Below are 25,182 nucleotides of genomic sequence, written 5' to 3'. Positions count from 1 at the left end.
CGCGGGCGTGCGGAGCCGGAGTCGGAGGCGGGTGGCGGCGCCTGGAGCCCGGAGCCCGAGCCCGAGCCGCCCCCCCGGCCTCGGCATGAACTGACTGCGCCCCCTCCCTCCGCTCTCCGCGCCCCTGCAGGAGGGAGGCGCCCCCGAGTCGCCCCTCCGCGAGACGGGCCGCGCGGGCCGGGCCGGGCCGGGCCGGGCTGGCTGGAGGCGGCGGCGGCGCGGGCCGGCCGAGCGCGCCCAGGGAAGCAGGCGCCGGGCTCCGCGGCGCTGCCGCCCGCCGCGGCCGCTCGCGGGGCAGAGATGGCGGCGGCGCGGGGCGCCCCAAGGCTCCGGGGCGCGGCGTCCCGGCTCCGCTGGCTGCTGCTGCTGCTGCTGCTGCTGCTGGCGCGCGGGGCGCCGGGCGCGGCGGCCGCCAGGACCCCGCCGCAGCCCCCAGGTAAGCGGCGGCCGCGGGGGGGCGCGCGGGCCGGGCGGCGCGGGCGCGGGCGGGGGCGGGGGCGCGGCACCCGCGCCCGCACCGGCTCCCGCACTCGCTGCTGCGGCCGCTTTGGGCCGCGTCGTGGTCTGGCTTCGTTCGGGTCCTGCGGGGAACGTGCGGGAACTTGGCGGCGGCCCCGGCCTCCCCGGTCGCCCCCCGAGGACGGGGCTGGCGCGGGGCTGGCGAGGGGGCTGCTGTGGGCGCGCGCGGGGGCGCGTCCGGGGGGCCCGGGGGCTCGCCGCGCGCTTTGTGCCCGAGGGCACGGTCGCCCCTCGCCCGCGCTCCCCTCCCCCAGGCTCATCCCACTTGTAAGAGTGGGACATTCTTGTGCGCACGCGAGCACCAGCAGAGGCCACTGCACACCTCGTTAAATAAACAATCTGCGCGGCCGATTCATTAATTTCCCGGCGCGGGGGGAGGGGGCTTGTCCGCCGCCTGCTCGGCCCGGGGCGTCCCCCGTGGAGGCCCGGCCCGAGCTCGCCCGGAGGGGACCGGCGCGGGGCCTGGAGCCCCGCGGCTGCAGGGGGAGGGGATGGCCAGGGGGGTGCAGCTGGCCCCTCCTGCCGCCCGCGTGGACCGAACGGTGGAGCCTACACTCCAAGTGCTTCTATCTCGCGTGTTTCCGCTAGCAGGGGTTGCCTCCCTGGGATTCCAGCTCTGTTTCCAGCCCGTTAACCCCTCTTAACCTACCGTCTCATTGACTGCTGGCACCGTTTTTCAGGTGGCGGTCTAGAAATATGTTTATCTTCAAGCTATTTTTTTTTTTGGGGGGGGGGGGGGTCCTGAAATCAACATGTAAAACGGGCCAGTTAACAAGCCAGGCTTGCCTGGAAAGACATGCTGGACACGCTCAGCGGTGGAAGGAGCAATCCGTGTGCTGTCGGTTTGAGTTGTTTGACCAGGGTGGCACATCTTAAAACTTGGCAAAACTTTCACCGATTTGCGGTGAGATCTGAAATTCTCGCGCTGGAAAATATTTGGTGAGGCGTGTGGCAGCTTCTAAATCACTAAGCCACTGCTTGTTCTCCCTGATTTTTTTGGTGAGATATTTGAAAGCATGCGACGACAGAACTTGGTTGGTGAATTTTCTTTTCATTTTTTTTCATACAGAATATATGCGTGTGATGATTTTTTGCCATGTCAAAAACTCTCCGATTTAAGAGTATCATCCAAAGTATTTGCGTACTAGTTTCAGTCTCTCCCTTCCACTCTCCCAGGGCACACAGAAATATACGTTCTCCGGACTGCAGTGATAGTACAGCTGGTAGGTAGGTTTGCCTTGTATGTGGCCCACCCGGATTTGATCCCTGGCATCCCATATGGTCCCCCAAGCGCCGCCAGGAGTAATATGCCTTGAGCATTGCCAGGTGGGTGTGACCTCCTCCCCATAAGAGGAAAGAAAGACACTTTCTCATCCAGCTCGCTCTATTCTCGTGGATGAGCCAGAAAAATATTTTCGAAGACAAGTTCTCCCAAACTCTTAACTTGATTTTGCCTGTCAGGTTTTGTATTTCATATCTTAGGTCATTGGTGGAGTTACTGTTTGCAATGTGCCAGTAACTTTGTAAGAAAAAAAAATGAGTGCTAGTAATTCATGTCCTTAAAAATAATAAACTGTCCCAGGGAGGTGATGGTAACTTCTCGATTCATTTAAATATAACTGATAGACTTTGGTTTTGTGCTGATGAGGTGCGTAGTGTTTCTGGAGTGGACGCTCTGCCTTCATGGAGCACACAGTCTGGTGTGTGGGTAGGAATAGTCATTCAGCGGCTAATTACTGAATTGAGTGATTGTGATAAGGAGAAGAGGTTTGGGGAAAGTGCCTACCGTTTGGACCTCACCTCTGTGTGTGAGGGCACTTTAGAATAAAATTGGAGGGCTAACTTGAAGTGGAGGTGGGAGGCTTACAGCTAATTAGTAGTTTCTGTTGGGTGTAGAACAGAAATCTTCTGAATCTTGCCCCAGTACTTTCCGCAAAACTATCGTGGTTCGTTTTTAAAAGCAAAAGGAGCAACTGCAAAAAAGGAGGGACTGGTCAGTTCTGGCCTAAATTACAGAGAGGTCAGGGAATTAAGAATCGAGTGACAACTAAAACAAGTTGTCAGTAAGCCAGATATCATTTATCAGTGGTTCGATTTTATTTTTTTTACTTTTGTAGGAGGTCTTTGCATCCCCGTGCCCCTCCCCCCCCAGGTCGGTTGCATTTAATAGGTGGATGGAGACAGTTGACAGTAAAAGAAGAAAGCTAGGGGTGTGGTAGGGCAGGATAATTGGAATATTCTTCCAATTTAGGGTAGACAGGAGAAGGATCCAGACAAAAGGGATGGTGATAGAACATGGTCAGCAATAGTGGAGGATTGGAAATGATTTGGTTTTGGGAAGGAGAGAGCAGGTTGCTAAAAAAACATAGCTAGGGACCAGGGGGGGAACATGGCTTGTGTGAACAGCCCAGGTACTGTGGGTCTTTAGTCAGAGCAAAGGGGTTAAGAAATAGCAGGGGCTGTGGGGCTGGATGCAGGAATGGGGAGAGATACTGTTTTTTTTGTTTATTCTGGCAGATCTCAGGGGGCCAAATGTGGTCAGCTGTCAGCAAGACAGGCTCCCTTCCCACTTGTACTGTTGCTTTGACTATGAAGCAAGATAGTGTTAATTTCACTTGAAATTAACTGGAGTTGGAAATTAGCTTGAATTTGACACGGAACAGTTATTTACATACTTTTCTTCAACTTTTTGTACCGTAAGAGCCAAATTAGTTCACCAATTTAGTCTAATATTGGTTGTTCACGAGTTTTATGAAATGTATGTATATATCGAGTCCTTTAAAAGCCCAAAACTTTATAATAGTCTCGTGTATTACGCAGATGAGTATTTGACGAAATGTCAATGATTTGGGGGTCAGTCTTGCCCTAGATTTTATAGATGTGACACGTAGCTATTTTTCTCATTTAATGTAAGAATTCTCTCATCAGCATCTTGAATAGAAGGCTTTGTCAGCCGGAATCATTTACTTGATGATGTGATTCATTGCCTCATTAAATGTTCTATTTTGGAATAATTTCTGTTAGTAAACTTGGCTTTACATAGCATGTTTTGGCATCATCCTATCATTATTCCATTTGGTCTCTGGATTTTCTTTCACTCCCTCATTAAATGTTGGTATCTAAAGTGGATCTGATTCTGAATTGTCACTGTCAGCTAATGACTCTCCCGGTCCACTCTTCAAGTGTCACTCTGTGTTACTGAGTGACACAAGACCGAAGCTAAACTCATCTTACCCCTCTCCCACCTGCTTCCCTTTCCCCTTTCTCCAGACCATAACAGGGCAGGTTCTTCCCAGGGCTCTTACACTGAGTGCTTGCAGAGACCCGTCTTCCATCATGACCTGCCTTGGGCAGTACCCTTCGCCATTCACTAGCTGAGATCCGGAAATTATCCTGCACCCTTTCCTTTCCCTCCTTCTCATAGTCACTAGTTCTCTTTGCTTTTTGCCTCCTAGTCTTGAACCTGAACCTTTATTTTATAATTATCCCCACTAGACTAACAATAGTGACTACATAATGACCATCCTTTCCTCACTCTTACCCTCAAGAAGCCAGCCCCCTACTGGAATGAACTTACTTCCTTTTCTTTTCTTTTCTTTTCTTCTTTTCTTTTCTTTTCTTTTCTTTTCTTTTCTCCTCCCTCCCTCCCTCCCTCCCTCCCTCCCTCCCTCCCTTCCTCCCTCCCTTCCTCCTTTCCTTCCTTCCTTCCTTCCTTCCTTCCTTCCTTCCTTCCTTCCTTCCTCCCTCCCTCCCTCCCTCCCTCCCTCCCTCCCTCAATTCTGCCACAGTTTCTTACTAGTGTGTCATAAGTATTAGAGCCTAAATCGCTGTCTGGCATGGAGGTTTTGGGATTTTTTACCACTGATTTCCCCATCTTTAAGACCCCAGGTCTTGGTACTGCTAATATATGCTTGGTGTTCTAACACTCTGGATTCCGTGCTTTTGCTCACACTGTTCTTTCTTTGTTCTTGCCACTTCCCACCTTACCTGCTTCTGAAACCCCGCCACATCTGTTGAGTGAAGTTTTTTTCTCCTAGTGTTCTCCCCCAAAGAACATTGGAGTCATCATTCTCTTAGATTCCCGTAGTTTTCAGTGTCATTTGCATCTGCGGTTCCTTTCTTGTTTTTTGTACAATCAAGAGTAGGGTTTCTCTTACACAACTCTGTATACCTAGTGTAGCATTAGCGCTCTGACCCAGTGGAGATAAAGACTTGTTGAATAGTCTTCATTTTTCTTTGTGACTTTTGGGGCCATATAGCTCCAGTTTGTTCCTTTGTGTGGTGTTACTTTTAAGTGCATGGTGACAGTGTGTTCATGGGTGGGGAGCTTGCTGCTCTTAACTTCTCCTTTCTCAACTACCCTTCATTATTCTCAGTCACTCTTTGTTTTCCTACCCTGTAAGAGTTTGGTCACCCTCCCGCGGATACGCTGGAGTTTTGCTGTTCATTAGTTTGGTCCTCTTTGGAAAGATAAGTGATCTTACTGAATTGTCCAACAAACAGGGAGTAATGCCCAGAACTGTCTGCCTAACGCAATGAGGTGCAGTAGTTCTAGGTTTCCAGGAATAACGCTCAGAGGAGGTAAGAAGCATAGGTGCTCTTAATAAATCATATCCAAGCCGATATGTGGTGTTGGAAAGTGAGAAAAGACAGGCTGGGGAGGGAGAGGATTTGGTATATGGCTCATAGTTCTATCCCTCCCCTTCTCTCTGCTGGGGATGTATATTTATCAAGGCAGACAGGAATATTACCTTGCTTACCTAAATGGATTATCAGTAAACTGAAATGTAATTTTAAAAATTAACTGTATAACACTGTAGCTGTGTAGAATGACTTTAATGTTTCTTTCTGAACTTTGTTTTTTGGCCATATCTGGCAGTGCTCAGGCACTGCTCGAAGCTTGGTACTCTGGGTCACTCCTGGTATTGTCCAGGGGACCACGCGGCACTGGGCATTGAACCTGGGCCCTTCGCATGCAAAACCTCCTTTGAGCTATCTCTCCAGTCCTCTTTATGAACTTAAAAAATATAAAGTTCAAGTTCATTTTGGGGGAAAAAAAACATTTTCTTTTTTAATTGATTTTTTTTTGTTTACGATTTTTCTGTGACAGTGAAAAAATATTGAGTAACATTAATCTCACAGTGTGGAGATTCTGTTTATTTAGTTGTGTTCCCCCACCCCATTCTGTTTTACTGTTGACTTCTGTGGTTGAGAGGTACTTCATACCTCATTAATAGGTATTTAATAGCACAGTAGTAGGTATTTTGGCTTCTACCTAAAATTGCATTGACAATGAAATAGGATGAAATGACAATAGGCAAAATCATCTTGACTATAGAACTAAATGAAATGAGAAAATGTCTTGTACTTGACATTTTGGAAAATTGGGGCTGGAGAGACAGTACAGTGTCAGTGGGTAGTGGGTAGGATACTTACGAGTTTGATTCTGGCACCATTATTTGATTTTCCAAGCTCCACCAGGAGTGATCCCTGAGCACAGACACCACAATAAGCCCTGAGCACTGCTAGGGGTAGCCCAAAAAAGATTTTTTCCCCCCAAAAAAGGCTTTGTCAGGAAGTAGAGGTGAACAAACAGTAATATTAAAATGTAACTTACTTTTTGAATTCACTTAGAGTGGAAAGAATCTCAATTAAGAATTAAATTTTAAATAGAGATAAGAAAGTTATTTGGATCCACTTGTGTGATTTTGGTGCATCTCTTCAGGTTGCTTGATTCGGCATATTGTTTTGCATTGAGTCATGCTATGTATACAACTTTGTAAATGTTTTCACTTAACAGCATGCTTTTTTGGTTGTTGTTGCCACATTACATCTAAGCCATGATTTTATCTTAAATATTTACTTGAAGTGAAATAATAACTGAGGTACATGAAGGAAAACATTTCATAATCTCTATGAACAGATTGACTTTTTCACCTAGAAGTAACCTCTTTTAAGTTACCAGGAAAATGCTCAAAAAATAGCATGGAGGGATGGGTATTTGATCACTGTATAATTGAAATCCAAGCACAAAAATTTGTAAGGCTACAACTGCATCTCATGGTGTTTCACTAATAAAAATTAAAAAAAAATAGCCCATGCTTCTCATGTGAGAGCCCCAGATTTTATCCTTGGCACTGCACGGGTCCCCAGGTATGAAAGGGCATTGTCTCTAAATGCTGTTGGATACTTCCCCAAATCAATAGAAAGTCCCTAAACCCACTTTTTGGTACTTTCCCCTCTGAAGTTAATGTATGTATATGCATAGTTTTATGTCTTCGCACATCAGCAGTATCATACAACCACTGTTTTCTCTTTTCGCGTAGTAGTAGTTTTGGTTTGTTCCTGGGATGCTGGCCATCACACCTGGCACCGTTAGGGAAACACACTCAGCACTTGACGCATGTTAGAGATGTGTGTGCTGCCAAGCCACATCCCCAGTCCCTGTTTACAACTCGCTTGCTTTCGTTTCATAATGTCTTGCAGCTCTTTTTCATGCGGGGACATACAGATTTTCCTGTAACTGTTAAAAGTGTATGCTATTCCAGCGAATGAATATAATATTAAATGTGGCCAGTGAAAAGAGTATTGACTGAACACTGAGGTCCAGGCAGTTGCCACGTTTTTCTACACACACTTACTACTTCACATCCTGGTGAAGATATTAACATGACTCCATTCTACAGACAAGGTAAATGCATCTCAGATACAAAGTGAACTTTCGTCATTGGTCTCAGATTTTCTGTGGAGGAAATTGGCATTATAATCCAGGTCTTCCTTCTTCAAAACCTCCCCTCTCTACTGCATGCTGCTGCTGATCATTTATCCTCTGATTATGGATGGTGGCATTCTCAGTACTTTGAGTCAGTAAAGAATGTAGTAAACATTTTCTGCATTTTGTGTTTCTCTTCTATGTTGTGGATTCCCTCATGTGGGATTATTGATCTAAAGATCTTTTTTTGTGTGTATATGAGTTAGGGTTTCATGAGTTGTTGAAGAATAATGATAATCATGAAGACAGTACTACTGACTTGCACTTTTGCAATATTTTTCTAGATAATTTTATGTTAAACTGTTAAAACTATTATTATTATTATTATTATTATTATTAGCATCCACAACTGGCGGTGCTAAGGACTTATACCTGGCTTAGTGCTCAGGGATCATTCCTGGCAGGGCTTGGTCCCCTAACAGGGGGACCACATGGAATACGGGGATCAAATCCAGGTTGGCTGAGTTCAAGGCAAGTGTCTTAACCCTGTTGCCCTGACCCCTTGCATGTCCTGTTGCTTTTGTTTCATGTGTTAATTGAAGAGGGGGGCTGCCTAAGGATAGGTAATCTGAAGGTACCTTCTATGTCCATGTTTCTCTAACTCTGAAACCTGTGAGATTGAGAGGTAGATCTGATGTGCAAAATAACATCAGAGCCAATTAGAAGAGCTGAAGATTCGGTGATCAGAAATTGTGTGATCCGTGAGGTGCTTGAGGTGTTGAATATTAGATGTGCAGTCTTAGACTTGTAAAGGTGAAAAGTAAATCAGGTTATAGACCTTGTTGAAAGGAACAGCTTTTGAGTTCCTTTTTGAGATTTTTGAGGAGATTCATAGCCCCCCAGCCCCCCATCACAGTGGGGTATTCTCACCTGGCACCAGATTTCAATTCTCTGATGTGCTCGGGCCCAGGGCATGCCCAGAACAGCCCTGTGGAGCTGAGGTGTTTTTTTCGGGCTTCCTCTTGCTAAGGTCTGGGAACCATGTGGAATCCAGGTTGGCTGCATACACAAGGCATGCTCCTTCATACCTGTACTATCCTGTGGCCCTTGACACACCTTCTGAGTTCTTAGGCAAAGAAAGAAGGGGAAGGATAGGGAGAAGAGAATAGTAACAGACGTGTCATTTGCCTGAAATCAGTATTTTACTTGTGGAGATGGTAAGAGCAGTTGAGAAGTCTCAAATTTAGATTGCTTTAGCTTTTTCTTTTAAAAAGAGCCATGAGAAATACCTTTTAAAAATTGTTCTATGGAAAAAATTATAAATTTAATTTTTCTGTCTGTTGGACAGGTCCTTTTCATTTGCTGAAGGTTACATCATTTTGTTCTCTACTGGTTTTCCTCCCTGCGTGTATTTTATGAATAGAGGTTCACACCTCTCTAATGTATGTGTCACACCATGCCTCCCAGTTCTTTCATATCTAGGTAATTTTGTCAACTTGTAAACATCTTTGAGGACTAATTATGTACAAAGCTGTATATTGTAGAGAGACTAAGGTGATTTTTTTATTCTTAGGGAAAGTTGGTTTGTTAGCAAAGGTAAGACATAGCCTTAAATAATAGACAACTTGGCTTGAGGGGAGAAAATGTCATTACTGTTGTAGAAAGAAAAATTACAGGTTTTTTTTTCTTGGCATGTTCCTCTTAATCAGGTAACGGCTCTGGTTCCTCTCCTAGATTTGGTGCTACTTCTCTCCTAATTTAAGCTAGGGCAGCCTTAACTTAGTTTTACCAAGTCAGTAAAATAGAATTCTCAGAGGGAGTTATTTTTCATTTCCTGTAAGTGAAATGATTACGGGAATGTTTGAATAGATGAGAATTGCTAATAATGGGGTTATCTGGGGTACAGTTTCTTCCATGATTTCAGGAAATCCGGAGATTGATTGTACTGGTTTTTCTGCAGTTACTGTTTGTCTGTAAGAGCCAGTAAAACTTACGGAAGAATCCAGAACAGAGTGAAAAATTTAAATGATAATCCGTAGAAACGGAATACAAAATATTTTTCAGCTACAGATTGAAAAAAAAATCACCTTATATGCACTGTGTGTGTGTGTGTGTGTGTGTGTGTGTGTGAGAGAGAGAGAGAGAGAGAGAGAGAGGGAGAGAGAGAGAGAGAGAGACTGGCTTCTTTTTTTACTTTTGACTCTGGGCTTAGGCATCACTCCTGGTGGCACTCAGAGCACTGTATGCAGTGCTAGGGATGGAACCCTGCTCTGCCTTGGTGAAGGCAAGCGCCTTCCGCCCTATGCCATCACCCTTGCCCTCCCCGTGTTTCATTGGTAGCTTTTCACTCACAGCTCAACTCTCTTCTACTTCCCTCTGCATGGGTGGGGGTAGGGTGGGGTGAGGTGTCTGCCTGGCCTCTCCCTCCAGGCTGCACTGTTCACACATTGTCACTGTGGTGCTTGCCAGGTGTCACATGTTTCAGTCCTGCTCATTCACGTGTAGCTTTGTGCAGGGGCTCTCACACTTTGCTGGGGTGCTGGGGTCCCGGACAGCTTGGCGCCTGGTGGCACCAGGGAGCAGACCCTCAGGTGTCTTTTGCCACTGGGCCATCTCCTGGCATAGCTTGCAAACTAACGACTAAAGTCCGAGAATCGTTTTGGTTAAGTCTTGAAAGCTCTTGAAGTTTGAGGTGGGGTTATTGCTTGCTTTTAAACTTGTGTTGTGGTGCCTGTCCAAGGGATTGTGTGTGTTTTCTTGGGGGCAGTATCTCTTTTGAGTAGTACCTTGCCCACGCCAACGGTCAGCTCTCAGGCACTCTCCTCTCCAGAAGATTATGGAATAAGAAAAATAATTTTCAGAGTCTGTGCATCAAATTAAATATATTTCCTGAGAGCCCTCAAGGTGCTTGTTTTTCTTTCATTTTGACGTAATAGTAACGAACTTTATTACTTGATTTCTAGGTCCATAGATGATAGGAAGTGGGCTATAAAACTCCTTTGTGAAAACCTGTGGCTATAGCAAGTGTGACCTTTGTAAGAAGTTTTTTATTCTTTATTGTAGCTCTGTAGCACTGTCCTCCCGTCATTCATCGATTTGCTCGAGTGGGCACCAGTAAGGTTTCCATTGTGAGACTTGTTGTTCCTGTTTTTGGCATATTGAATACTCCATGGGCAGTTTGCCAGGCTCTGTTGTGCGGGCGGGTTACTCTCGGTAGCTTGCTGGGCTCTCCGAGAGGGACAGAAGAATCGAACCCGGGTCGACCAAGTGCAAGGCAAACGCCCAACCTGCTGTGCTATCGCTCCAGAAGTTGTTATTGGGCCACAGCTGGAGGCTGGGCAGCATGTGGTATGCCAAGGATCCAGCCCAGGTCAGCTGCACACAAGGCAAGTGCCCTACCTGCTGTCCTGTCGCTATGACCCCTGTAGGATTTAAAATAGGAAGGCAAAGTCTTCCTTTAAACAGAAATCATTAGCTAGGTTAAGAAAAGTGTTGTCAATGGAGTACTATGTAGCTGTTAGAAAAGATGAAGTGATGAAATTTACATACAAGTGGTACTACATGGAAAGTATCATGCTAAGCGAAATGAGTCAGAAAGAGCGGGAGAGACACAGAAAGATTGCATTCATCTGGGGAACATAAAGCAACAAAACGGGAGACTAACACCCAGGAATGGCTGAGATTAGTACCAGGAATTTTGCTCCATGAATGGAAGGTCAGCCACAGGCTCTAGGTGAAAAGGAAGCTCAGATAGAGAAGAGAGCACCAAATGAAGGGTGTTGTGAGGACCCTCCCAGGGTGGGAGAAGCATGCTAAAAGTAGTCTATAGACCAAACATGATTGCCACTCAGTGCCTCTCTTGCAAAACACAGTACCCAAAAGAAGAGAGAGAGAACAAGGGGGAATACCCTGCCACAGAGGCAGGATGGGATGGGGGTATGGGGGGTGGGGGGGGATGCTGGGACCCGTGGTGATGGATGACGGGCACTGGTGGAGGGATGGGCACTTGATCATTGTATAACTGAAACCCAAGCACAAAATTTGTAAGCCTATAACTGTACCTCGTGGTGTTTCACTAATAAAAAAAAAAAAAGAAAAGTGTTGTTCCCTCTCCATCACTGCCGATTGAAATTAACTGCTTCTGTATCCACTTCCACCCTCCCCACCTTTACTTTTTTATTCTTTACCAGAGCTCTTTGTAACTATAGGTGTAGTTGGAATCTCGGAGCAGCATTTTTCCTCAGAAATCTCGAGGCTCATGCCACTTCAGATTACTGCGGGTCCAGGTGAACAGGTGGGGTGAGAGTCTGGATCCCGTCTCTGCCGCCGTTTGCCTCTCTAGCCAGGAAGCTGATTTCGTTTTCTTTAAAAAAAGGGGGGTGAGGAGGTGGTGTGGAAATCACCATGACATTTCAAACCGCAGGTAAAATAAAAGGTGAGTTCATACGGACTCCCACCATTTTCCCAGAAACTGCCACAGTCACTGTCCTCCTATTGTTCATCGATCTACTCCAGCGGGCCCAGTAACGTCTCCATCGTGAGACTTGTTGTTACTGTGTTTGGCATATCAGATATGTCACGGGGAGCCTGCCAGGCTCTGCCGTGCGGGCGAAATACTCTCGGTAGCTTGCCGGGCTCTCCGAGAGGGAAGGAGAACTCGAACCTGGGTCAGCCTGATCAGCCGTGTGCAAGGCAAACGCCCTCCCTGCTGTGCTGTCGTTCCCAGAAACAACCACTTATAATAACTATGGGTTTTCTGTTTCTTATACAGTTAGGTTATTTAACATAGGTAGTAGACATTTAATAAAATTTAAAGTTCGACTTCGTTGTGTGTATTGTTCTTCATATTGGTTTTAGATTATTTTTCCATTTGAGTTACACACATTCATCACAGCTGTTTGATAGCCATGCGATATTCTTTTTTCTTTCTGTGAAACAAAATAGATTTTATCAAGAGAAATTTAGAGGGATTTGTGATGAGAGAGATGTTCATGAGCGAGCTCTGGCTTCTTCACAGTGGAAAAAGCCACCATGTAGCTTTTTATGGATGCATCATTATTTAACCAATTCCCTTTTGATGTTCTCATTTTTTTAATTGCAGGCACATGCAATTAACTCAGTTTTACAAATGTCGTGTACATGTTTTGTACAGTAGAATATATTTGTAGATGTGGAATTACAGCATAAGAAAGCCTATATATTACTATTTTTGATCATTATTTTCAAATATTCTCCACAAAGCTGATATATTCGCCTAAATTTTCTGTGGAACAAATGTGTTTTCCCACATACTTGCCAGCATAATATTTTCAGACTTTTAAGGTCTTTTCTAGTTTGATGGGAGAAGTATATCTCAAAGTTTCTTTTTTTTGAACAGGGCAGGGGCAGGTGTGGGCCATGTCGGGTGGTGCCCAGGCCTTTCTCCTAGCTCTGCTTTCAGGGATCACTCTTGTTGGGGGTAGAGGATCATGTGAATGCGGGGGAGGGGCGGGGGGAATGAACCAGGTCAGCTGTAGAAAAGTCAAGTGCCCTACCCACTGTGTATTGCTCTAGGTCCTCAAAGACCCCTGAGCGCAGAGGAGGGAGTAAGCCTTGAGCATCGCTGGGTGTGGTCCACAAAACAAAACAAATAACTACCCCCCCCCCAAAAAAAAACAACAACGAAGCATTCATTAAAAATTTTCTTAATGAGGTTGGACATCTTTTCAGATGTTTATTGACAGTTTATGGTGTTTTGGAGAATTCTTACCTTTCTATTCCTTTATCCTGTCTTATACCAAATATTCATTTATAACTTAAACAGTACATAATTAAGAACAGGAACACTTTAAAACTTTGTTCAGGGATTGGAAGATAGTACAGTGGTTAGGGCACATGCCAGGCACACCCCAATGCAGGTTTGATTCTTGGCATCATATGGTCCCTGCACATCACCAGGTGTAGCCCAAGAGGCTCCTAAGCACTAATAGGGTGGCCCTGGACATCCTGGACACTGCAGGCCTTGAGCACCATCATTTTCCAGAGCCCTTCTGCTGCGCTCAGAGCCTGGATGACTGAGAATCACCTGGGGGCCCCAAGCCTCCTGGGCACTGCTTGTGAGGATAAAATATAAGATAAAATAATTTTCAGAGCTCCCATGGATAGTTGCTGGTTTTAGCTAATGAGAGGCAGAGTTGGAGTTGGTCTACGCATATGTCTTCTGTTGACTACTGCACATGTTCTCATGATGTGGATCCATGAGCTTCTGAACAGTTCAGTTTTGAAGGAAAAGTTTTAATATTTTACTCATTGATTTGAGTGAGAATCAGGAATTGAAACAGAGGCACTGTGCTCTTTTAAGATTGGATGGACAGATTTGGTGTAGAGTGCTTAATTCAGTCATTCACTTGGATGCCGGTTTGACTCAAGGCATTGAGGAAGTGTAAAGTGGAAATTGGATTAACAGTACAGCAGGACACACTGGATTGAGGGAAAGGCCATTACTTCCATCTTTGACACCGAGCCTGAGAAGCAGAACATCCTCTCTGAAAAGGTACCACAGATGTAGGACTCAGCAGAAAAGTCTGCCGAGACCTCTGGCTGGAAATGTAGGTTTAGGAATTATCTGATAAGTAGCGATCCTTCCTACCATGAAACTAGATCTTATCAACCAGGAAAGAAAAAGAAAACCTAGGGCAGAGATTTCAGGAACACTCATAACTGGGTATCTTAAAAGAAGGAGTTATTACTTTGTCTGTGGGAGAAGATCTGAAACCCCAGAATTAGAGCAATGTAAAATGGTAAAACTCATTTCACCCAGGATTTTTTCCCCCCAAAGACACCCATATTTATAATCAGGATAATGTTAGTGTTTCCCTTATCCCATCATGAATGGGTGGTCATGGCCAAGGGTTGTTAGACAAGGGTAGGGGAGTTTTTAAAAAAACAGCTAGAAGCAGTGGTTTAAATAACATTTACCACCCTTCTGGGTTGAGATATTCAGTGAATGAGTTAAAACATGTCTGTGCTTGAAGGAGAGCCTGGTTTATCTTCATCACTCATTACCTATAAGCTGTTCTTGTTCTTGTTTATAATATTATTATAAACTAGATGAGGAAATTAGCTGAAACATATATATGTATATTTACATATGTTTGTCAGTTTTAGTCTAATGACCATGTGTACTTAGGTTGTTAAATGAATGAAATTCTGTTAAGGATACAGATTTTGTATAGTTTGGAGCATATAGTTACATTTCTCATAGGAGGAAAGTCTGAAGTTGGTTTTGAAGGCATCTGTAGGTTTTTCAGATGGGAAGAAATAATTTTTTGGCCAGAAGGGTACTTTAAGAGTAAGACAGTAGTACAGCGGGTAGGGTGGTTGTTTTGCATGATGCTGATCCGAGTTCGATCCCTGGCATCCCATGTGGCCCCCAAGCACTGCCAGGAGTGATCCCTGAGTCCCACTGAGTCCCAAAATCTGTACTTCAGGGCCACTTGCAGTACCCCCACCCCCCAAAAGAAGTAACACAATTGAGTAAAAAAAATTAGCAGAAATATTCTTGGTAAAGTAAACCATTTCTTGGAAGGATGATTATTTGAGTTCTAACTATCATTTGTTATAAAATTAAGAATGTGATTGATGAAATCATAGGCCTGATGATCTTTTGAAGATTGTATTGCTGCAAAAAAGTCCTGGAAATAATGCTTGTTTTCATTTTTAATGCTTGGAAATGAGGACTGTCATATTTGGTTTCATTCATGTCCTCTTGATACTGTGGGTATCTGTTAGGAAACATTGATTTCTCTATGCAGTGATTTTCACACTTGTTTGGGTGTTAGAACATCTGCAAGTAGTAGTGTGCTTTGTGATGTATTGTAAACTATTAATATCTATAATTGCACTAAACAAATAGTTAAATTTTACAAACTCTAAAGAAGGCATACATGAATGTAACTTAATTCACTACTTCAAGAAATATTTGTTGTGTGCTATAAAACAGGATGATTTTATGATGAAAATGAATCATTAAAGACATATAAAATGGAAGGTTTTTTTGTTTGTTTTTTTTAATCCCAAACATCAGTGCTTTATAACATCTTTTACATTCATTGACGGTTTCAGGGGCTTTCGCTAATGAGCACACACCGAAGTGCTTCTTAAGGAGCAATCACTGCTTCCATGGCATCATTGTACATCTACTCAAAATCTGTACTTCAGGGCCCTGAGAACCCACATTTTGGGAGATACATGAAAACTTGCTCACGGCATTTGAGAAATAATCATAAAAGGTGGACTAAAAGCAAACAAACCAAAAAACTCCAAACACCTCACCTGCCAGAATACTGCTTCTTGTGTCTTGTTATGGACCACACCTGTCAGTACTCTGGGTTTACCCCTGATTCTGTGCGTAGGGATCACACCTGTTGGTGCTGGGCAATCATATGCAGTGCTAGGGAATGAACCAGGGTTGGTCACGTGCAAGACAAGCGCCTGTAATCCTTGTGCTGTCCAGTTCTCAGAATATTTCTTCTTAATTGAAAAGAAGTAAAATTTCCAAGGGAGAATTTAATTTGCATATAATGGGATGGTTGCTCTTTATTCACTTGTATTCTTTTAAAAAATGCCTTTATGTAGTTATAAACATTTAGAGTATTGAAAAGAACTGCCATTTCTCTGAAAGTCTTTTAGTAGATTTTCTATAGAAAAAAAATCATATTTAATAGCTTTTCAACCAAACAGTGATACTAGAATTTGGACTATATTCCATAAATGAAATCAGACTTTAGACCAAAGAGATAAGTACATATAATATTTAGAAAATTCAGTTTTTTTCTATATTTTAAAAAGCTTTAGTCTCGAGGCTGGAGCGATAGCACAGCGGGTAGGGCGTTTGCCTTGCACGCAGCCAACATGGCTGACACAGGTTCGATTCCCAGCATTCCATATGGTCCCCTGAGCACCACCAGGAGTGATTCCTGAGTGCATGAGCCAGGAGTAACCCCTGAGCATTGCCGGGTGTGACCCCAGAAATATTTTAAAAAAAAATAAAAAGCTTTAGTCTCTCCTTATTAAATTTTAATATTTGGAACTATTGCATGAAAAGTTAAACTAGAAGTCTTGAACATGTCATTTTTACAAAAATTTCTTAAAGCAGTGTGTTCAGACTTGTTCAGGAAATGTGTTGTTGAGTACATGTTGCATGCCAAATCTCTGTGTTAGGACCATGACAGTGATGAAGGTAAACTGTGTCCTGAGAAAGTTCATTTTGTAGTGGGAGTGATAAATAGAAGGATCATAAACAGATAAAGTTGTACAGAAAAATAACAAAAATACAATTTATGTTTTGCCTTCCTTGAGAGACTTTGCATCTTTGGGACAGGCAATTTGATAACCTGGACATTGAAATATGTGCCTGGAGAAGAAAGTGCGTTTGTGGCGTTCAGTGGTAGGGATGCTGTGTCCTGCATGACGACTTGGATTGGAAAGATGAAGGTGGAGAAGAGTTTAGGGAGCAGGGAGATAACTGGAGACAAAATAGAATTTGGTGATAGGTAGTATTTTGATGGAGGATTTGTCAAAAGACGGTTGCTAAATTATTTTAAGACTTGTATAGAAGGATGAAAGGTATTTTGTTTTGGGGACACATCTGGCGATGCTCAGGGCTTACTTCTGGTGGGCTTGGGGGACCCAGTGTGGTGCAGGGGATTGAACCCTGGTCGGCTCTTTGAATGTTATTTTTCTGGGAAGAAGTAAACTTTGGAGGAAATTTAAAGAGCCTTCTCTCAGTTTCAGCATTATGAATCTGGTAAGCCTTTGCATTATCCAGGGGGAAATTGGTTATGATCTGGAGCTTATAGCAGTGGAAGTATGTGGGCTCCAGATTTGTGAGTAATTTGCTTGGAGTATGGTTGAATGGAGAAGGAATTGCTGTTCCAGGACAGTGAGGAAGTGAGAAGTAAATGCTAGAGAGGGTTTGTGTCATCGAAGTCAAGAGACAATTGTCAGGGTCTGTTTGCAGATTTAAGGGTGGTGCAAATAGGTTGTTACCACCCTCCTGTGATTGGTGACCCAAGAGCTTTGTCTGTGGAAGCAGGTTGAGGGACAAGTAGGAGGGGAAGAATTAATTTAAAGTTGCAGCAATTAAGCAAGGAATGTATTATAACCATAGTGGATGAAGTCAGCTAAGATGAATTGTCTGTGCACTTAGTGGGTACTTAAAATGGAAAACTATTTGAATACAAGGAAAAATAACTAATAATCTAAGTTTCTTGGAAAGTTTGGAAGAATAGAACTGTAAGCTCAAGTAGAAAGATTTGCATTTATGCAGAGATTTCATTACTCAGTGTAGGAAGCCTTTTGCTGTGCACGAAGAGGTTTGATAAGCAAGACACAGCTTTCAGGAGTGTGTAGAGTTGAGTGACCAGAAAACTACGAATGGTAAAAGTATTACCATGAGACTATACTATAAGATTTAACAAGACTTAAAGTTCTTTGGGCATAGAAATTTTCTTCTTTTTAGCTTTTTTTGAGGGTGTGGGGCACACCTACAGATGCTCAGGGAATCACTCCTCTTTTTGCACTCAGGAATTACTCCTGTTGGTGCTCAGGGGACCATATCGGATTCCGGGGATTGAACCCGGATTGTGTACATGCAAGACAAGTGCCCTATTCGCTGTACTATCTCTCCAGAAAACAATAGCTTTGTTTTCTATGCCTCCCCCCCCTCCCCCCGCTTTTTTCAGGCATCTAGGAGCACAATGAGGATTGTAGGTTCTCAGTAAATATTTATCTTAAACTCCAATCTTTAAAGAAAAATGCGTCAACAGTAACTACTGTTGGCTTACTTAAATTCTGTAGACTAATGATAGAACAAAACCTCTTCCTATAATAGTGTTTAATTCACCATTTCAACAAATCTCTCCCTGCAGCCTACTAAGCTTTGCTCTTTAATTAAGTACCTGATTTACAGAGCAGATCTGCTCATTTGAAGACTCAATCCTTGTCTAAACAGATAACGGTAACAGTTCAGGCATAGTTAAGATACACTGTACATGCAATCCGAATTTCACCTCGGGGCAATTTACTTTAGACATTTATCTCTCAAATCTGTTGTCTAAAAGTAGGAACTTTTCTATCCAATTTCCAGTTATTCAGAAGCAAATTATCTGCATTATTCGTTTCAAGATTAGACAGTCTCCTGCTTCTCACTCTCTTCTGCTCTCTGTTTGGCCATTTTGTTAGTCCAGGTCAGAAGTTCCCAAACTTATCTTGTCTACCTTCCCTTAAAAAAAATCATGAGCAGCCCCTAGAAATCTCCCATATTTAAGCAGACAAATAGAAGTGTGTCTCCCGCAATCCCCAGTCATTCTCAAAGCTAACACCACCGTCCCTGGGTCTGTCCCATGCTCCCCGAGGGTGGCATCACCTGTTCTGGGAAACACTGATTTAGAACCAAGAGGTAAGAGAAAACAGCGTACGATCTAAACCTTCTCGGAGCCCTAAATTTCATAGAAAGTCAAGCAGCCACTTTTCCAGCATAATTGTTTCTGGTGGGATAGTGGTCCCCCGCCCCTCCCCGCTCTGTTTCCATGCCTGTCTTTTCTGGATACTGTGTGTTGTAGGTAGAGAACTGCAGGAACTGTAGCTTTTTGCCCTGAAGGAACTTGTCTAATGTAACAGGAGACAATTTAAGAATCAGTATGTCTCAAAGCAGTGTATGTTTAATGCTAAATGAGCGATACGCCTTCATATATGCCAACTCTGTGAAGTGAAAAAATGCTAACGGTTTCATCCAGGAAGACATGTGTTCAGCTACTATTGTTTGTTTTGGTTTTGTGTTTGGGCCACATCCAGCAGTGCTCGGGGCTTTGTCCTGGTTCTGTGCTCAGAGATCACTCCTGGTGGTACTCAGGAGACCATAAGACTCTGTGCAAGGCAAGTGCCCTATCTGCTGTACGATCTCTCCAGCCCTTTAGCTGCTTTTCTAGAGGTGAGATATGGTTTAAGTTGGGGGTCCTTGTGTCTGAGAATACATACTGGTGATTATTGTCTACTTGATAGAGATGATGAAAGTGTTTTCTGCCTATATAGAGGTTGAGGCTTCTTTTGTGTTGAATTATGCCTTGTCTCAAACTCAGAAGTTCATTTAATTAAAGTGAGTAATGTTGGCCTGCTGTAAATTTTCTTCAAATGTGTGTTTGTGCATGTGTCATAATTTATAAATTGTGTATATTATACAAATTATACACATATATTTAACTGAAAGGGAGCTTTCAAGACCTTTTGCTTCTCTGGTCCTGGGAGGTTGCATTAACTCTGCTTATCAGGTCATAGTATTTGAAGTGCAATGATCCTTCCCCCCCTTTGCTTGGGGGGATGCATTCCCAGCAATTCTGGGGATTTGTGTGGTGCTGGAGATTGGGCCTGGGGCTCCTGGACACAGACAATGCACTCCAGCCCTTTGAGCTGACTCCCAGACCATACACTTTTTTCCCCCTTGCAGGTTATCGCTTGATTTTCTCTCTTCAACTATCTTTCTTGCTAATCCGTAGCAAAAAACGTTGTTCAGGTATGAAGTGAATGTCTTAGACTTGCACTGATCTGGGAGATAGTTGAATATAAAATAGAGAGTATAAATTCGCGGAGGGGATGAGTAAATTTTGTAGGTGTTTGAAGAATCAAGAATGTATGTGTAGTTCTGATGTCCCTTTCTGTCACTCTGGGTCTGCAGTGGTGTAAATTTGCTTGCAATAAGCTGTGCTCTTTTCCTTTTTATCAGTAGCAGCATAGGGATCTGAATAGATAGGTGACATATTTTGATATATAAGGCACTGTGAAATGTACATTTAGTGTTGCAGTATTTAAGCTCAAGGTGTTTGTGACGTAGTAGAGAGATAAGTACCTTCAGAAGGTTTACTTCCTGATTGGGCGTTGAAGGTATACAACAGTAATTTGTATTTGCCCTTTTTCAGATGAATGCTCATCACTGTTTTCCTGGTGTCTAGGACAGTGTCAGGATCATTGATAATTTCAGCTACATATTGGTTGGATGGATAAATAGAATGTACCTGCAGAAAGCAGCGAGGGGAAACTCATGAATGAGTTGACAGCTGGAGAGCGCCCAGTGCAGAGCAAAGTCTACTCCACATTATTTTTTCTAAACTTGTGTTCTCATCTCTCCGTATCTCAGCCCTTTGCTCATTTACTGCTTTAAGTCTGTAAACAGTATCTTTCTTTTGATAACTGATCTTTTTTTTTCCTTTAGATGCAAGCCTCCTCTCACTTTTATCACCGCTTTGGCCACCGTTTTAACTCTTCCTTTCTCCTGGTTCGGTTCTAAACTGATTGTGCTCAGTCCTCCTTCCTTTCTCCCCTGAAGAATTGGTGAAGATGACTCTGGGAACCACCCAAGTTATCAGAAATGTTTGGGAACATCTTCCATGCCTCATGAAAAGTCTGTAAGCTCAGGGATATCGTATAATAACAGCAAGTTTTGTCACATTTCAAGTAGTGCCATAACTACATTTTAATTGGCTTCATGTTTTGAAACTAAAATTTAGCTAGTTGCTTTCTGCACCTCCCACAATTTTGGCAGTATAAAGACCTGTTTCACAGAGAAGGACGCGTAAACAAGTGAGCACAAGGAAACTTGTGTGAATGAAGTTCTGCTGTATAGCTCAGTGACTTTGCTCTGATTTAAGATGTAGCTCTTGGCAATTCCAAGTAGTTTGTGTTCTCTGAGGGAGCAGTCCGGTCTATTTAGCCGTGTTCAGTAAAAGCTAATTATGATCCTCCAATGGGAAATAGACTTTCAGACTCGTTCATTCAACAAGCATTTATTGAGTAGCTACCATGTGTGAAGCACTGTGCTAAGTATTGGGAGACGGGAGGAGTGAGTTACTAGTCTTACGTAAAAATAACCAGGATACTGTGTGGAAAGCAGAAAAAAAAGTGAAAAAGGGTACCAAATGCTTTGGTAGTCTTAAAGGTGGAGAAGTTACTTCCATATATAGTTAACTTGGGATCAGTTCTATGGGGATGATGCAGTTTGAACTGAGTACAAGGTTACTGCATCAACATCTTAGATTGTTGGCAGCTTGTTAACTTTGACTGAGTAGAGGATAAGGATTTAGAAATGGGAAGAAGAGAGAAAATGCAATAAGCAAAAGTCGGTAAATAGGGAAGCATCGGTGATTGTGAGCAACATGAAGTAATATACTTAACAGTTTAGGCTGTTAATGTGGGGTGTAATGACCTAGGGATGGGAAAGAAGACTGGGGATGGGAAAAAAGGGTGATTGATCTGACAGTGGGCATACGGCGATGTGGAGAGGTAGGTTACGTTGAGGCTATTTACCAGATCGGTGTTTTATGGATCATAATTCTTCTAGTCGAGGAATTAGTAATAGTGTCATGAATAGAAAGTTTCCTTGGGCTTCAGTACATTAGAAGATTCTTGCAGAAGAGGAAGAATGATATCAACGTTTTAGAATGAATTCTGTTATGTACTATAATTATGTCACATTTCCATGTTAGTGGGAAAATTGTGGCTGTGCCAGTGGTCTGTGAATTTCATAAGTTGAAATTTGTTGGAGATTTCACACTGATATCATCGGGGATAATTGAAAACCTGCAGGTGAGGGTGCCTGCACTCATCTCACTCCCTGCTTGTCAGGCAACAGAGCACTCAATTTAGAGATAGTGCTCCCACCTTTCTGCTGGGTCAGAGAGATAGCACAGCAGGAGGGCGCTTGCCTGGTATGCAGCTGACCCTTATTCCCCGGGCAAGTAAGTCTCAAGGACTGCCTTATATGACCCCCCAGTCCAAAATAAAGAATAGAAATAAATTCTGCACACAGTAAAAGATTCTTGGGACAAGATGCTGTCGGTAGGGTGTGCATCTGTTTGTTGCACAATCCAGTAGATGGATGCCCTGTATCCCTCACATTTTAAGATAGATTTGACTTTATTTCCCTGAGATCTTTTCTGCAGATACCTTTGTCATGCTCAGTAGCAGCGGTGCTGGGCATTTCCATGGTTTAGGGACTTAAGGCAGGTTGGTTGATCTCATTGTGCCTCTTTTTCCACATTGTGTAAAGTCTTCTGGGTTAAAGACTTTTTAAAAAGTGGGTTGTATTGTAACAAGTCATTTACCTGTGGCTATATACCTAGTAAGTGGCAGGCAGGAATTTGAGCCCAGGCCAGGCTGGTAACTGGCTGGCTGTCCTACACTAGACTGAGTGAACCGTCTGGTTTTCCCTCCTGGAATCTAGAGTGAGAGTCTGATTCTTTCTCTTCACACATTCATCTCAGTCACTTGTGTCAGGTCAGCCCTACTTCCTCTTTTCTAATGGGAAAGGAAGGAAGCTCTCTTTGGATATTCAGAAGTGTATAATGGTAATACAGAGAATGCCCAAATAGATTTTTCCTCTGGAATCTTGTTATTGTTAATTGTTTACTGCTCCCCAGATCTTTTACTCCAAAGAGCAGAAGTTTTGTTTTATGAAGTTTGGGTTACATATTATGTTGTTATGTCTACAACAAACCCAAAATTGTGACACCCCTCCCCCCAAATAATACAACAAATGTATGAAATGTGTTTTGGAGTCAAAACACACAGGTGATTTCTAGAAAACTTTCCCCCTGAAACCTTAGAAAAGAGTACAATATTTTTTCTTGTTAATGTGTAAAATGGTCCAATGTTGTTAACATAAACATTAATTTTACTGAGGTTTAATATTAGATATAGTTGAAAGGTAAGTGTTGGTCATGCATGTACTATTGAGTGAATTTTGACTTAAAAATTTTTGTGTGTTCTTGCCATTGGTATGTGAAAATATATTCTGATTTTAAATCTCTCCCTTTGCTTTTTATATCTTTCGTCACAAAAATTTATGCTTATTTTCAGCTCATGTTTCTCTTACGTATTTTGTCAAACAATAATCTGATAGTGAAGGTAATCTTTTGTGGAATAATTTGGAATACATTAAGTATTCTAAATAAAATTGTTCTGGACTACTTAAACAGTTTCCCTTCAGAAATGGGCTGTTAGTGTTGGAGCTACATGGAGTGAATAAATTTCCTGGGAGGAAACTATAATAAAATATACAGGAAGTTATTAGGAAATGAGGACTTGTGTTCTTTTCACTCAGATAAGCAGTTGTGACCTTTGTTCTATCAAAAACCGTTTGTGTTGGAGGAAGGATTGAGGGAGTTGGGGACTTTCTTCTCTTAGTTTTAGACTGTAGTGTTGGAGTGTTTGATGCATAGCAGAAAGAAAAGTTTCCTGAACTAAAGGCATTTGAGGGTACCCCCCCCCCGTTTCTGTTAGAGAAGAGGTGAGAGAATTTTCCGAAGGTGGCTTGTAAATTAGTCCTGATTTGGGGCGGGGCGCCCGTAGCACTGTTCCTGGAGCACATGGGCCTCTGCGCCCACTTCTCACCTCGGCTCTGCCAAGTTTTTCTCCCCGGTGCCTTGCTCTCTTGCCATCATTGGGCAGTTTAGCTGTCTTTAATTTTAGCCACTTTGTTGTAAGTAACTGTAAACAGCACCTCTCCAGGCAGTATTTTTTTCTTTCACTAACTGAAATTGGTGTACTAGGTTGTTGTTTTCAACAAACTGGGTTTAGAGGTTTGTCTTTTACTCATGATACCTTGGCGGCAAAGACCGTCAGCCCGTAAGTTGACGAGTTTGGTCCGGTTCCCCTTCCCTTCAGGGGTTGGAAGAGGTTCCAGCATCGTGCTCTATACCTGTATGTACATTTGAGATTTCTTCCCTACTTCTCCTCACCCCTCCCCGTTTTTTCCTTAAAAAATAAAGTAAAATTGAGGAACTGGAGAGCTAGCACAGTGGGTAGGGCTCTGACATTCAGATGGTTGTCCAAGTCCCTCCGGGAGTAAGCCCTGAGCACAGAGCCAGGAGTAAGCCCTGAGCACCACTGGGTATGGCACCCCCACCCCCAAATAGAAATAAATGATGTGTTTGAAACCCTACAGACCTCAGGTCAACATGATTTATGATGCAGATTTTTGTGTTGTTGCCTAATTGTGGCTGACGTCCATTTGGTGGGTGGTCTGAAGGATACCAGGATGGATGAGTATGTGAGGTTGGTGTTTATAGTATGTGAGGGTGGCCAGGGACTCCGTACTCGGGGCTCAGATCCATGGCTGCTTCTCCAGCAGATTAGCCAGAAAGAGGCAGATGAGGTTGAAGTAGGGCTGCGGAGGGCAGCAGCTAGAGGGAGTAGTAGCCAGGGCAGTGCACAGAGGAGACTAGTCCCTGATTTAAAGGATGCGTTTTCAAACAATGTTGGCATTTAAAACAAACAAACAAACCTAGTCATCCTAACATCGTGGCTTTTGTCTTGAAATTTAAGCATATATTCCTGAAGCTTTTAGTTATTGAAAAAAAAACTGAAGTAACTTTTAATAATTGGTACAAAATTAAAGTTTTTTAAAAAATCTTATTGATAAGAATATGTTGCAGAAACCACTTAAAATTTATTATTTTGGAATAGCCATAATGCAGGTTTGGTTAGCTTCTTATCTTCCATTTCTTATATATTTCCCGCCTTTCCATCTCTTTCTATTGTTTTAATCTTGGATGTAAAGCTTTCTTACATTTCTGAGGCTTTTGAATGACTGAATTAAGATTACCACATTTAAAATTTGTATTTTTTGTGTTCGGTTTTCTTCATAAGAAAGTTGTGTACTCTCCAAAAAAGAAAATTAGAGACAAATTTACAGTTAAATGGAAGTGTAGTGTTCTGAGAAACAATTTTATCTAACCTGTGATTAACTAATTCAGGTTCAAATTTGCTTAAATTATTTAACATTTCTTAGAATTCCTCCTAATTGCTCTGCCTTCGCATTGATAAGAACATGTCTGTAAAGCTGTGTGGATCTGCCACCTGGTGGTGAGATATTACAGCAACTACTAAATATAATTTAACTTCGAGTTCCATCTTGGTAG

The 25,182-nt window shown here is 42.9% G+C and overlaps 1 protein-coding gene across 5 annotated transcripts in view; it reads left to right on the top strand.

Moving 5' to 3' along the window:
* The first annotated feature begins 226 nt into the window (after positions 1 to 226).
* Positions 227 to 25,182, top strand: part of NEO1 (neogenin 1) — a 172,691-nt gene continuing 147,735 nt past the window's right edge. For all 5 annotated transcript variants that reach the window (XM_056128702.1, XM_056128703.1, XM_056128700.1 and 2 more), the window contains exon 1: positions 227 to 436. In XM_056128702.1, the coding sequence (XP_055984677.1) occupies positions 301 to 436 (136 nt within the window). In that variant the 5' untranslated portion in view covers positions 227 to 300. The remainder of the gene's footprint in view (positions 437 to 25,182) is intronic.

The sequence above is a fragment of the Sorex fumeus genome, unplaced genomic scaffold, assembly GCF_029834395.1.
Source record: "Sorex fumeus unplaced genomic scaffold, SorFum_2.1 ptg000067l, whole genome shotgun sequence".
In the NCBI taxonomy this organism is placed as follows: Eukaryota; Metazoa; Chordata; class Mammalia; order Eulipotyphla; family Soricidae; genus Sorex; species Sorex fumeus.
The sequence above is the reverse complement of the archived record's forward strand: the minus strand, read 5'-3'. Positions and strand labels throughout refer to the sequence as shown.